Here is a 15,037-nt window from a genome sequence, read left to right as displayed (position 1 = left end):
TGAGTCCCAGGAGGAGGCGGAGCTTGTTTCTGCTGGTCTTCACAGACCAGATTTGGGGGGTTAGGTTGGGGGGGTGTTGTGAGTCTGCAGGTCCTGATAAGACCCCGAGTGTCTCCAGAGACCATGTGAACAGATTAAACCTGTATGACCACCTGGATCAGCCCTTCAAAATAAAAGACTACAAATATAACTATTTTATAAACGGACATAAAGCGTGTGTGTGTGTGTGTGTGTGTGTGTGTGTGTGTGTGTGTGTGTGTGTGTGTGTGTGTGTGTGTGTGTGTGTGTGTGTGTGTGTGTGTGTGTGTGTGTGTGTGTGTGTGTGTGTGTGTGTGTGTGTGTGTGTGTGTGTGTGTCCGTCCTCAAGCGTTTTTAATACTCTCAAGATCACTAGAACTTTCACAATAAAAGCCTTTTTTATCCACTATTTCTCTAATAACTAGAAGGAGAGATCGGTCATGTGTCAGGAGGACTTTCTTCTTCATGTTCGGCGAAAAGACGTCCCGCGGGGGGGGATTAAGTGTGTGTGTGTGTGAAAAGTTGCTTCTCTAATCTTGATTAATCTCAAATTGCAGTAAATCAGAGTTATCGCTGTAGTTACAACAAAGTAAAATGTGTGAGGAAGTAGAGATCACATGTCATGCTTTTCAAAGTAAAGGTTCAGGAAGTGGAACCGGCTTCAGACAGATAATAATAAAACCTGAGCAACAAGACACAGAATCAGCTGCTGCTGTTTCCACCAGATGTGATGAAGAAGAGGAGAGAGAGGAAGAGGAGCCAGAGCAAGAGGCTCCACCCCGTTCATGGAAACCAGTGTAGTCTGGAAAACCAGAGCTGGAGTTCTTCTTCTACTGTCCTGAATATAAACCAGAGCTGGAGTTCTTCTTCTACTGTCCTGAATATAAACCAGAGCTGGAGTTCTTCTTCTACTGTCCTGAATATAAACCAGAGCTGGAGTTCTTCTTCTACTGTCCTGAATATAAACCAGAGCTGGAGTTCTTCTTCTACTGTCCTGAATATAAACCAGAGCTGGAGTTCTTCTTCTACTGTCCTGAATATAAACCAGAGCTGGAGTTCTTCTTCTGCTGTCCTGAATATAAACCAGAGCTGGAGTTCTTCTTCTGCTGTCCTGAATATAAACCAGAGCTGGAGTTCTTCTTCTACTGTCCTGAATATAAACCAGAGCTGGAGTTCTTCTTCTGCTGTCCTGAATATAAACCAGAGCTGGAGTTCTTCTTCTGCTGTCCTGAATATAAACCAGAGCTGGAGTTCTTCTTCTGCTGTCCTGAATATAAACCAGAGCTGGAGTTCTTCTTCTACTGTCCTGAATATAAACCAGAGCTGGAGTTCTTCTCTTTTGATTTGAATAATTATAATAATAATAATGCTCATATATTTATTTATAGAGCGCTGTTAAAGGATGTGAAAGACACTAATATACGTCATATAATAATGACAACAATAATACAAATGGGAATAATAATGATAATAAAATATAAGTACAAATATATATATATATATAGATCTATATATATATATATATATATACACACACACACAATTACACAGTATACACACAATTTTGTTCTGGTTGGAAAATCAGGAACAAAACATCATATTGTATAAAATGAGAAAATATTTTTTGTGTGAAATCCTAATATTTAAGTATATAGGAAGTAGAACAAGTACAACAAAGTATAAAACACCATGAAAATAGAAAATACTCACATTGAGTATTTTCATGGTGATTCAGGTCCAGTGTCCTCCTGACTCCGCTCCGGGTTTTCCCGCCACCCTCCTCCACGCTGCTGTAGCCGGTCTGTGCGCTCAGAGCAGGAGGACCGGAGGAGGACCGGGACTCCGTGTTTGTGTCGCTGTCAGGGAGCTTTAAACCGGAGCTTTACGGAGCAGAGGACCGGGTCCGGGTCTAAGGAGTCCAGGAGCGTTTAGGTCACTACTAGAAGCCGGTTTTAAGGAGCGGGAGAGGGGGGGGGAATGTGCGCGCACAAAGGGAGACAGAGTTATGGAGACGTGGAGACCGGATCCAGAGCAGTCCGCGGAGGACTCCCTCTGACCGGGTAGGTAGAGGAGTCGGTCCGTGCGGGGGCAGCGGAGACCCAGAGACCGGAGACCTGAGACCAGAGGACGTTTAAATCCCGGAATTGAACACGGAATGTATTTTCATGCGCTTTTTACGCACATCTGGACGAGTCGCCCTGCAGCTGTCTTCTTCTTCTGTGGTGCTGCTCAACCGGTTTAACGGGTCTGAGGAGTTCTAAATAGAGGATCTGAATTTAAAAAAGGAGCAGGAGGATCAGGATGTACCTGCTGGACCGGATGGAGAGAGGAACGCCTCAGAGGAAGACCGTGTACCGGATCTCCCTCACCTTGGTGAAGAGGGAGAGTTTAGATGACGATGGTGATGCCGGTGGGACAGAGAACCACAAGGTGCACTCCACGGAGGTCCAGCGTGGTGCCCTGCTGGAGGAGGTGCAGGAGGTGGAGGAGGAGTCGGAGGACTTGTCGTCCCGCGGCTACATGAGGAACTTCAGGACGTTCAGCACGGGTCAGCTGGAGCTGGGGAGGCTCAAGCTGGCCAGGAGGCGGGTCTTAAAGAAGGAGCTGAAGGAGAAGGCCGGCGGCCCGGCGGCAGAGCACGCCACAGCGCCGCCGGAGATCAAATCAGCACCGGAAGCAGATCTTTGCTCTGCAGCCGTAGACCAGAAGAAGAGACTCCTGAAGGCTCGGAGCGTTGAGGAGAGGAGCTCCGACCCGCTTCCTCCTCTGAAGGCGCCGCTCCCCAAAAGCAACAGTAAGGCCGCCTCCCCTTCTCCAGAGACTCCGCCTCCTAAACGTGCGGCCGGCGTGCTACGCCGCAGCTTCAGCTTCAGACACTGGCCCGGCGGCGAGCTGCTGCGTCAGCGGGCGTTGTCCAAAGAGAAGCACCACAGCAGCTCCGGATGCATCGGCCGCGAGGACGCCGCCGCCGTCGTGCCGCCGGCTCCGCTCCTCGACCCCACCAGACAGAAGAGCAGGACTCTGGAGGTCGGCGCCGTCCTGAACAAGACGGACTCCATGATGGAGCTGAGAGGGTGGGGCAACAAGAACCGCACACTGGACAACAGCGACCTGCAGCGGCTGGCAGAGGCGGCGGCCGACAAGGAAGTGGGAGGTGGCTTCCTGTTGAGAGGCGGCGGCGGACGCTCCAGCGAGAGGCGGCTGGTTCGCTTCTTCAGCGGGATCTTCTCCAGGGGCGGGGCCTCCACGCCGTCGGGAAGCCCCGCCTCCGAGCGACCCCGGGTGGCGGCGTCCCAGTCCAGCATGGAGAGCGTGAACGGAGGTAACGCTGCACCTGTGTGACATCACACTGCTGTCATGTGACCTGCACAGCCTCCTTCCTGTCGCTTCGGCCCTCGACATGTTGGTCCCTTGGGCTCTTTGTGGGGCCCCCGACCTCAGGTTGAACATCTCTGTGTGTGTGTGTGTGTGCGTGTGTGCGTTTAGTAGAAGCAGAGGGTGGGGGGTTGTTTGTTTTGGACAGCAGGGTGATGTTTGTTCTGCTGTTTGTCTTTCATTACTTTAAAATGTAAATAACTGTCTCACTAAAACACAAATAGAGACAGGAAGTGAACAGAAAGAGACAGGAAGTGAACAGGAAGAGACAGGAAGTGAACAGGAAGAGACGGGAAGTGAACAGGAAGAGACGGGAAGTGAACAGGAAGAGACGGGAAGTGAACAGGAAGAGAAAGGAAGAGACAGGAAGTGACGAGAGACAGGAAGAGACAAAAGACTGGAAGTGACGAGACGGGAAGTGAACAGGAAGTGAACAGGAAGTGACGGGAAGTGAACAGGAAGAGACAGGAAGTGACTAGAGACGGGAAGTGAACAGGAAGTGACGAGACGGGAAGTGAGGGGAAGAGAATGGAGAGACAGGAAGTGACAAGAGACGGGAAGTGAACAGGAAGTGACAAGAGATGGGAAGTGAACAGGAAGAGAAGGGAAGAGACAGGAAGTGTAGCCGCTCACTCTGAGTCTTTAGCAACTACAAGTATAAATACTCTTTTACAAGTAACCTGCTATTAAAATATTACTACCTCGTAGATGTAGTAGTACAGTAAAAAGTACAATATGTACCTCTGAGGTGTAGTAGAACATGACAGTAACGTGGGGTTGAAGTAAACTTTGTGGTATTACCAGTAAAACTACATCTCTAGTAGTTCTTTACATCACTGGGATTCCTGAGAGGAATGAGGCATGCTGGGAAATGTGACCTCACTTCTTTCTTTACTTGTTTACCTTCATCACACACACACACACACACACACACACACACACACACACACACTGAGACTTAATGGAGTCTACCAGTGTGTGTGTGTGTGTGTCTATGGGGAGTCAATGTAGGGGAATGTGTGTGTTTGTGTGTTGAAGGGTGTGGATGTGGGTGTGTATTCAGGGCGGAGTGTGTGTGTGTGTGTGTGTGTGTGTGTGTGTGTGTGACCTATATCCTCAGCCATGCAGAAGTGATGCATGCGTGTCAAAACATCGGCCAATAGGAGCGCTTCTTACTGGATTCTTTCCAGAGAGATGCCAACACACACACACACACACACACACACACACACACACATACATACTGGGCTGCCAATTACTGCGTCTACTTTTGCATCCAGTTATCTTCTATGAGAGAAAAGGACTTGATATCACACACACACACACACACACACTCTCTCCTCAGATGGTTGAAGCTCCTCCAGATGAAGCGAGCTGTTTCTTAGTTGAAGCTTTGATCCTCCTCATACATAACTAGTCCTGTATGCACACACACACACACACTATCACACACACACACACACACACACACACACACACTATCACACACACACACACACACACACACACACACACACTACAATGGGGTATAATAGGGGGAAAATCCTATTAAGAGAAAATGCTGCAGGGAGCAGAGAGACGGAGGGATGACCTCCTCTTTCCTTCCCTCCTTCCTTTCCTGCTCTCCTCATTCCCTCTGTCCTTATTTTCATCTCCCTCACATCCTTTCTTCCTTCCCTCTTCTGTGTCTTTTCTTTCCTTCTCTCCCCTCCTTTTTCCTCTCCTTATCCCCTCATCTTCTCTCTTGCATCCCTCCTTCCTTCTCTCTCAACTTCTTTCCCTTGACTCTCCTTCCCTCCTTCTTTCCTTCTCTCATTCTTCCTTCCTTCTCCTTAGCATCCCTCCTTTCCCTCTCCATCTTATGTCCTCCTTCCTCCCCACTTCTTTACCTCTCTTTTATCCTCTAATCTCTCCATCTCTCCTTTCTGACATCCTTCCATCTCTCCTCCTTCCTTCCTTCCTTCCTCTCCTCCTTCCCTCTCATAATGTTCTCCCATGAATCTATCCTTTCCTTCTTCCTTCCTTCCTCTCTTCCCCCTCACGTCCCCCCTTTCCTTCCTCCATGTTTCCCTCTTTCTCCCTTCCCCCTCTCTTGTCCCTCCTCTCCTTCGTCCCTTCTCTTCCTCATTTCTTCCATACACTCTTATTCCTCGCTTCCTTCCCTCCTCTCGTCTCCTTTTCCTTCCCTTATTTCCTGTTTTCGGTTGTCTGTTTATTGTGTAAATGTACTTCCTGTTTACATATTTATGATAATCCATCTTTTATAGATGACATCAGGTTTAATGATGAGGGGGTCACAGAGGTGAGGAGCCGAGGATTATGGGTAATCCAAACTAGGCCAAGGACTGAACTGGTTCTCCAGCGAGGACTAAATGATCTGTCTGTCCACTTTCAGTGTGTGTGTGTGTGTGTGTGTGTGTGTGTGTGTGTGTGTGTGGGGGGGGGGGGGGGGGGGGGCAGAGGTTGTTCTGGGGTCAGAGAGCATGTGTGTCCTCCTTCTTTCCTCCCTCCTTCCTCCCTACTTCCTCTTCAGACCCAAATTGGACTTTTGTGGCAAGTGTGTGTGTGTGTGTGTGTGTGTGTGTGTGTGTGTGTGTGTGTGTGTGTGTGTGTGTGTGGTTTAGAGGGACATGCTCCCTTATTTGAACAAGCCCTTGGAAGCAGTGAAGTAGCACATTCCACCTAACTGCTGCAGGAGTGTGTGTGTGTGTGTGTGTGTGTGTGTGTGTGTGTGTGTGTGATAAAGATAGCTCTTCACTGTCCTGTCTACACTACAACTAAAGTCTTCAGCCAATCAGAGTCGGAGCTTTTACACCAAACTCTGTGTTAAAATCGTCATATTTAACAACCACGCTATACAACAACTTTGTTGGCTGTACATCCCATAATCCACCACTGCCCCCCCCCCCCCCCCCCCCCCTTACATAAGGCTAGAATCCATGAGAGGCCAGATGACGACACACTGAACCCTTTGATACTCGGCAGCATCCTGCAGCACAGATTTAAAACATGCACACACACCAGTTCACCAAGACAGTGTTATGATGTAAGACGGCTGAAACACACACACACACACACACACACACACACACACACACACAGGGTCCAGCATGCATCAGGAGTAGTTTGAAGCACACAGACGGCTGTAATCAGAGAGTCACTTGTGATCATGTGAGACGTATAAATCATCTGTTCTGCTGCTGCTAGCTTCATGCTAACGGCTAACTGAGATTTGGGCACATTTTCCATCAGACGTGTGACGTCTCACTGAAGCTGAGCATCACGTGTGTGTGTGTGGAAATAGAATGTGATGAAGTCTAAGAGCTGAACATACTCAGAGCAGTGAAGCTAACACACACACACACACACACACACACACACACTTCTCTGTTACAAACACACTCTGATTCTAATTCTGCTCTACATGATGAGCTCTCTGATTAAATGGACACCTAGCGGCTCTGCTATGGGAAACCTGTGTGTGTGAGGATGACTGTCTCTCTGTGTGTGTGTGTGTGTGTGTGTGTGTGTGTGTGTGTGTGTGTGTGTGGGGTGGGGGATGGTTCAGCCTAACTGATTTAGAGGGCTGATATTTAGGTCAGTCAGTGTGTGTGTGTGTGTATATTAAGCTTGTGATAGTTTTGTGTGTTTTGTCTGCGGGAATGTGTGTTTGATGTAGCTGTGTGTGTGTGTGTTAGTTTATAATAACAGTAGTTTGTTTATTTTTCTTTCAGTATTTATATTTTATTCATGAAGTTGTATCTATTGATTTGTTATAGTTTAAATAATGTTCCTTCATCATGAATATATTATTCATATATGTTCTGTCAGTAGAATAATACTGAATCTAACTAATCTGAAGTTTATTATTTATTATAAAGTTTTTATATAAAGTTTAGCTGTAGCACAGACATCTGAAGCTGTTTAAACCAGAGGAAGGTTCAGTTACAGCAGAATGAAATGATTTCATCTTTAATCACGTCGTCCTCAATCAAACCTCATCTGTTCACAAACATGAAGAATATAAATCAGTGAGACTCGTGCGTGTGTCCCACTGAATGCAGCTTCAGTTTGGATAAATGTAGATATTTAAATATATTAAACCTCTGATAGGAACGTCTCAGTGTGTGTGTGTGTGTGTGTGTGTGTGTGTGTGTGTGTGTGTGTGTGTGTGTGACGATGAGGCCACGCTGCTCCGATTCGTCACAGTGAAGCAAAGACGAAGGGTTAACCCCCAACACACACACACACACACACACACACACACACACACACACACACACACACACACACACACACACACACACACACACACACACACACACACACACACACCCTGCCCTGAGGATACACTCCACCCACAACCTCAAGACAACAGTCCTGTTAAAGCTGTCAGTGTGTGTGTGTGTGTGTGTGTGTGTTGACCGGTTCCTCCCTCTGTAAAGTAGATATTTGTTTTATATGTTGAGCAGCTTTAGTCACATTGTATCTGTTCTTTGGTTCATTTTCTGTCTTTATGAACACGTTTCTCATCTGAATATGACCAGTAGAGGAGCTATTTCATATATTACTACACGTTATACACGTTATACACATTATACACGTTATACACGTTATACACGTTATACACGTTATACACGTTATACACATTATACACGTTATACACATTATACACGTTATACACGTTATACACATTATACACGTGATACATGTGATACTCTAGAGTCTCAGAGCTCTGCAGAGACCTGGTGTTTGTCTCTAAACATTTCAAAGTGTTTCTTCCTGTTTGTCTCTCAGCTGTTTTCACATAAACTAACAAGTTCCTGAGAGTCTGAAGGTCTCTGAGGGTCTGGTGTGTAGTGGACTGGTCTCTGAGGGTCTGGTGTATAGTGGACTGGTCTCTGAGGGTCTGGTGTGTAGTGGACTGGTCTCTGAGGGTCTGGTGTATAGTGGACTGGTCTCTGAGGGTCTGGTGTGTAGTGGACTGGTCTCTGAGGGTCTGGTGTGTAGTGGACTGGTCTCTGAGGGTCTGGTGTGTAGTGGACTGGTCTCTGAAGGTCTGGTGTGTAGTGGACTGGTCTCTGAAGGTCTGGTGTGGTCTTTGGTGGGCTGGTTGAAGGATTTGGACTCTTCACACTCAGGGATTAAAGGTTCCAGGTCTTGGGTTCGTTGGTCTCTTCTGGTTCAGGTTCCAGGTCTTGGTCTCTTGTGGTCCTTGAAGGTCTCATATGTGTCATAATCTGGTGTCTCCTCCATCATCAGTGAACTCTGAACGCTCATGACAGTAGACCGAGTCGTCTTCTTCTTCTTCGGTGGTGTTTCTCGTTGGCACAGAGGGATGAACTGATGAAGATGATGATGAAGGTTTCAGTCCCATGACGCTCGCTCTCATTTCTCAGTTCTTCCTCCTGAGAGACGAAGCTCCTCTTCATCTCCATCTGTTCTTCCTCCTGTTCTTGTGTGTGTGTCCTCCTCCTCCTCCTCCTCCTCCTCCTCCTCCTCCTCCTCCTCCTCCTCCTCCTCCTCCTCCTCCTCCTCCTCCTCCTCCTCTTCTTCTTCTGTTTCATTGTTATTGTGATGACTCATTGAAGTGCTGCCGTCACATTGAAGCCTGTATCAGTGTTTTAAGAGGTGACTGTATGAACCGCTCACCTCTGCAGCCATTGAACGCCTCACCTGGTGCCCCCCCCCCCCCCCCGTCAGTGGGTCCAGTACTGGGAACCAGCAGAGGGGACTGGTGCCCCCCCCCCCCCCCCCCCCCCCCTGAAAACAGGAAGCAGCTGGATCAACATCCTGCCTGGCAGAGATGTTAAGACATAAAAAAACACTCCACAATGTGTCCTCTGTGTGTCTGTCGGCCAATAGGAACGCTTCTTACTGGATTCTTTCCAGAGAGATACCAACACACACACACACACACACAATGCCTCCATGTATTGTGTCTCTGGTGGAGGCTGAAGACATGGAGACACAGATTGCTGCTGAATTAGTAAAGAGGTCTGGGGGGCTCTAAGTGGACCTGATCCACTGACCTACTTCACCAGAGACCAGCAGGGTTAATGTAGTCTGGAGGTCTTTAAAGAGGTCTCTGCTGACGTCTCGTTGTCTCTCCGTCTCTCAGATGCGTTCGTGAACAGTCAGGAGTGGACGCTGAGCCGAACGGTGCCGGAGCTCAAAGTGGTGAGTTCAGGGGCTCCAGTTACAATCAGCGTCATCGAGTCACAGTTAAAGGACACGATTTAATCTGACTGTTTCCCCCAGGGCATTGTGGGTAACCTGGCCAGCGGTAAGTCGGCGCTGGTCCACCGGTACCTGACGGGAACGTACGTCCAGGAGGAGTCACCTGAAGGTAAGAAGCCCCTCCTCCTCTGTAAGAAGCCCCTCCCCTTTCAGAAGCCCCTCCTCCTCTGTAAGAAGCTCCTCCCCTTTTAGAAGCCCCTCACTCAGATCAGCTCATCGGAGCAGAAACAGAAGAGTCGTCACGCTACGCATCTATATTTAATACAGAGCACTACAGATCATCTGATGCAGCTTCATATAAGATCATAATGTCTTATTATTTTAGTTTTATTCATAATAATCTTGTGTGTGTTCAGTAGAGCTGGATTAGCTTAGCTTAGCATAAAGACTGGACACTCAGCTTCTGAGAGAAAGTGTCTGAAGATGTAATCCTGTAACATTAAATCTCATAAACGCTCTTTTTATCCTCTGAATGAGGATTTCCCTCCGAGCTCTTGAATCTTTCATCGAGTTCTTTGAGAACCAATCAGAACGTTCTCATTAAATATGAACGCTGCTGCAGACTCTAGACTCTTCATCACGCTCCTTCAATATTTCAACACCAGAAAAGGTTTCTTCTTCTGCTGTTGATGTGTCAGGGACCACCTCAGGGCTTTTATTGTGAAGGGAGTTCCTTCCTTCAGGCTTTTATTCTGGTAGCCGTTGAATCCACCTTTCTATTTACGTGGTACCAGTTTGTTTCTATTATTATTCTTTTATTTTATTTATTTGTTCTTAATTATTATACTTTTATTTTATTTATTTATTTTTATTATTCTTTTATTTTATTTATTTATTCTTTATTATTATTATTTTATTTTATTTATTTATTCTTTATTATTCTTTATTATTATTTTATTTAATTTATTTGTTCTTTATTATTATTATTATTCTTTTATTTATTTGTTCTTTATTATTATTCTTTTATTTTATTTATTTATTCTTTATTATTATACTTTTATTTTATTTATTTGTTCTTTATTATTATTCTTTTATATACTATGTATAAATATTTTCCGATCACAAAAGATATTTCCTGAATTAATTATTCAACAGTCAAAACTTTAATTCTAAAGAACATCTTCCTGCACAGATGTTTCACATTAAAAGCCTCTGGAGCCCCTCCTGTCCGCTGCAGGCTTTTACTCTGAAACATCTGCTTGGAGCTCCTGGAGTGCAGCTGCTGCATGTTTTTAAATTCCTGCTGTTAGTTCAGATTTATGGTTTCCTCTCATGAAAAAGCATAATTACAACATAAATAAACGTCTCGTTAACCTTCGCTGACCTCTCAAAGCTTTTAAAAACATCAGAGGCTTATTTTAGGGATGTGGCCCCGCCCATAAATCCAGATGTAGGTTTTGGTCCCTCAGTGGAGGAGCTCAGAGGGTTCGTTCAGAGTTCAACAACCAGAGAAGAAGAAGAGCTCTAGAACACTACACATTCCCGAGGAGAGAAGAAGAAACCAGCAGGACGTGTTGTTTGGAAATTCCTGAGGTTCTAAAATAAGCGTGGGATTTCGGGGTGGGGGGGGCGGAGCTTGTGAAGGCGGCCGCAGCGCCTCAGAGCCGCTGAAGCCACAAGTATTTCTGCTGCTCTGTGCTGCGTTCAGGGACACTCGGACGTCTGTTGTCTTCTGGATGAATCCGTGAAAATGAAATATGACAAAGATAATAATGTGACTGTTCCTCTCATGAATGATGGGATGGGTCAGCTCCACTCAAAGCTCCAGAGGGTCCTTGAACGCACCATCGGTTAGAGTTCAGGTAAAAAGGACAATAAAAACCGCACGGTCAGTGAAGGCAACATCAACAACGTAGCCATCCACACATCCTGTTTGTGTTTATTCAACACAATCCAGGGACGAGCTTTATCATTTCAGAATAAGAGCGGCTTCTTCTTCTCCTGCAGGGTGTTTGTGTGCGCTCTCTGGTTCTTCTTCTGTGGTGTTTCTCTCTGTTTAACGTGGTGGTGAGTTTCTCTCTCTGCATGTTATTAACTGGCTGCTCTCTGTCTTCTTCTGTGGTAAACCAGCTGACGTGGACGCAGGTAACTATCCTCTTCATCTTCCTCCCTCTCTTCCTCTTCATCTCCCTCCTCCTCTTCCTCTTCTTCTTGCTCATCCTCTTCATCAGTCCATCTCTTCGTTGAGAACAGATCAGGTTCAGTGTTTTTTGTGAAGTTTTACATATTATTACATGTATTATAATGTACAGATGTAGTGAAGTAAAAGTACATCAAGTATAAATAAAGTTCTGATTATATTTGATGCTGAACTTGATGTGACTCAACATGTAGCTTCATGTTAGTTTAGATGTCTGCATGTACACACACACACACACGGTCACACACACACACACACACACACACACACACACACATACAGACATACACACAGTTTTCCAACATTTATGAAAAAGGAAGTTCCCACAAGTCACAAACGTTCATCATTGTGTCTCTAAATAGATATAGTGTGTGTGTGTGTGTGTGTGTGTGTGTGTGTGTGTGTTCACCTCAGTTCTCCTGATCATCATCCTCTCATTTAGTGTCGTTCCTCCGATCAATCACTGAATCCCTCACAGTATTGATCCCTCACTGATCAGCTGTAGAACATGTATTCATATTAAAATGTGTTATAAATATGTTATACATGTCTGTTATTAAACCTCTGACTTTTAGAGTCTGGTTGTTTGTCTTCAGGCGGTCGCTTCAAGAAGGAGATCGTGGTGGACGGTCAGAGTCACCTGCTGCTCATCAGGGATGAAGGAGGCCCCCCAGAGGCTCAGGTGAGTACTGCAGCTGCACCCACCTACACCCAGACGCCTGCACCCGTACGTACGTCTGCACCCGTACGCCTGCACCCGTACGTCTGCACCCGTACGTCTGCACCCGTACGCCTACACCCGTACGTACGTCTGCACCCGTACGTACGTCTGCACCCGTACGTCTGCGCTCCTCTTTTGGTGTCACAGATGAAAGTGGGTCATCTTTCCACCTCAAACTGACCAAATGGAGTCCAGACTTAGTGAATAATTCACTGGTTTCCTCTCTCCTCCTTAAAGGCCCGTCTGCTCTCATTTCATTTATTCATCCAACAACCTCTGAGTCCACCTCACACATATTTATATAAATATATTCACACATCTATAGTTTAATCATCCATGTAATGAAGCCGTTGAACTCCTCAGTTTGCTCTGTGGGTCGACGCCGTGATCTTCGTCTTCAGTCTGGAGGACGAGATCAGCTTCCAGACGGTCTATCACTACTACAGCCGGCTCAACAACTTCAGGAACGCTGCAGACCTGCCGCTGGTGCTGGTGGGCACGCAAGGTACACACACACACACACACACACACACACACACACACACACACACACACACACACACACACACACACACACACACACACACACACACACACGGTGTGTGAGGCTCTGCTGCCTCCTGGTGGTGAGTTTAATCGCTACAGTTAAATATGGATTCATGATTTCTTTAGGTTGATGAACATCTAAATAAATAAATACATGAAATCAATAAATGAAGCAGACAGTACTTCATCACATACGTGTTAAACTATCACACTCTCTACTATTATACATTTATTTACTTTGACTTCTTACATCTGTAACAGTTAAAGGTTCAACATCTGTCTGAGTGAAACACACGCTGACCAGCAGGGGGCGCCAACGCCCCACGAGCAGTTACACTGCATCAAGAGAGCAAGGGAAGGATGTAGGACACACGGTGATAGGGAAGGATGTAGGAGACGCACGGTGATAGGGAAGGATGTAGGAGACACAAGGTGATAGGGAAGGATGTAGGAGACACAAGGTGATAGGGAAGGACGTAGGAGACACACGGTGATAGGGAAGGATGTAGGAGACACAAGGTGATAGGGAAGGATGTAGGACACACGGTGATAGGGAAGGATGTAGGAGACGCACGGTGATAGGGAAGGATGTAGGAGACACAAGGTGATAGGGAAGGATGTAGGAGACACAAGGTGATAGGGAAGGACGTAGGAGACACACGGTGATAGGGAAGGATGTAGGAGACACACGGTGATAGGGAAGGATGCAGGAGACACAAGGTGATAGGGAAGGATGTAGGAGACAGACGGTGATAGGGAAGGATGTAGGAGACACACGGTGATAGGGAAGGATGCAGGAGACACAAGGTGATAGGGAAGGATGTAGGAGACACACGGTGATAGGGAAGGATGTAGGAGACAGACGGTGATAGGGAAGGATGTAGGAGACACACGGTGATAGGGAAGGATGCAGGAGACACAAGGTGATAGGGAAGGATGTAGGAGACAGACGGTGATAGGGAAGGATGTAGGAGACACACGGTGATAGGGAAGGATGTAGGAGACAGACGGTGATAGGGAAGGATGTAGGAGACACAAGGTGATAGGGAAGGATGTAGGAGACAGACGGTGATAGGGAAGGATGTAGGAGACACACGGTGATAGGGAAGGATGTAGGAGACAGACGGTGATAGGGAAGGATGTAGGAGACACACGGTGATAGGGAAGGATGCAGGAGACACAAGGTGATAGGGAAGGATGTAGGAGACAGACGGTGATAGGGAAGGATGTAGGAGACACACGGTGATAGGGAAGGATGTAGGAGACAGACGGTGATAGGGAAGGATGTAGGAGACACAAGGTGATAGGGAAGGATGTAGGAGACAGACGCTGATAGGGAAGGATGTAGGAGACACACGGTGATAGGGAAGGATGTAGGAGACACACGGTGATAGGGAAGGACGCAGGAGACGCACGGTGATAGGGAAGGATGTAGGAGACACACGGTGATAGGGAAGGATGTAGGAGACACACGGTGATAGGGAAGGACGCAGGAGACACACGGTGATAGGGAAGGACGCAGGAGACGCACGGTGATAGGGAAGGATGTAGGAGACACACGGTGATAGGGAAGGACGCAGGAGACGCACGGTGATAGGGAAGGACGCAGGAGACGCACGGTGATAGGGAAGGACGCAGGAGACGCACGGTGATAGGGAAGGATGCAGGAGACGCACGGTGATAGGGAAGGACGCAGGAGACGCACGGTGATAGGGAAGGATGCAGGAGACGCACGGTGATAGGGAAGGATGCAGGAGACGCACGGTGATAGGGAAGGATGCAGGAGACGCACGGTGATAGGGAAGGTCCTAGGACACACATAAGGAGACACTGAGGACACACACACGAGGAGACAGTGAGGACACACACGAGGACACCCTGACGTCCCCTCTGTCCCTCAGACGCCATCAGCTCGTCTAACCCTCGGGTCATCGATGACGGGCGAGCCAGGAAGCTCTCCAACGACCTGAAGCGCTGCACCTACTACGAGACCTGCG

The 15,037-nt window shown here is 47.1% G+C and overlaps 1 protein-coding gene across 2 annotated transcripts in view; it reads left to right on the top strand.

Moving 5' to 3' along the window:
* The window catches only part of agap1 (ArfGAP with GTPase domain, ankyrin repeat and PH domain 1), a 74,147-nt gene that overhangs the window by 9,116 nt on the left and 49,994 nt on the right, over positions 1-15,037 (top strand). Inside the window, exons 1-6 of one of the 2 annotated variants that reach the window (XM_079185689.1) lie at positions 2,305-3,340; positions 9,515-9,573; positions 9,655-9,742; positions 12,370-12,455; positions 12,858-12,999; positions 14,942-15,037. The exon at positions 14,942-15,037 is cut by the window's right edge and continues 39 nt beyond it. In XM_079185689.1, the coding sequence (XP_079041815.1) occupies positions 2,320-3,340; positions 9,515-9,573; positions 9,655-9,742; positions 12,370-12,455; positions 12,858-12,999; positions 14,942-15,037 (1,492 nt within the window). In that variant the 5' untranslated portion in view covers positions 2,305-2,319. Of the gene's footprint in view, positions 1-2,304; positions 3,341-9,514; positions 9,574-9,654; positions 9,743-12,369; positions 12,456-12,857; positions 13,000-14,941 lie in introns of those variants that run through there. The other variant, XM_079185690.1, reaches the window with a different exon arrangement.

The sequence above is a fragment of the Pholis gunnellus genome (assembly GCF_910591455.1).
Source record: "Pholis gunnellus genome assembly, chromosome: 24".
In the NCBI taxonomy this organism is placed as follows: Eukaryota; Metazoa; Chordata; class Actinopteri; order Perciformes; family Pholidae; genus Pholis; species Pholis gunnellus.
The sequence above is the reverse complement of the archived record's forward strand: the minus strand, read 5'-3'. Positions and strand labels throughout refer to the sequence as shown.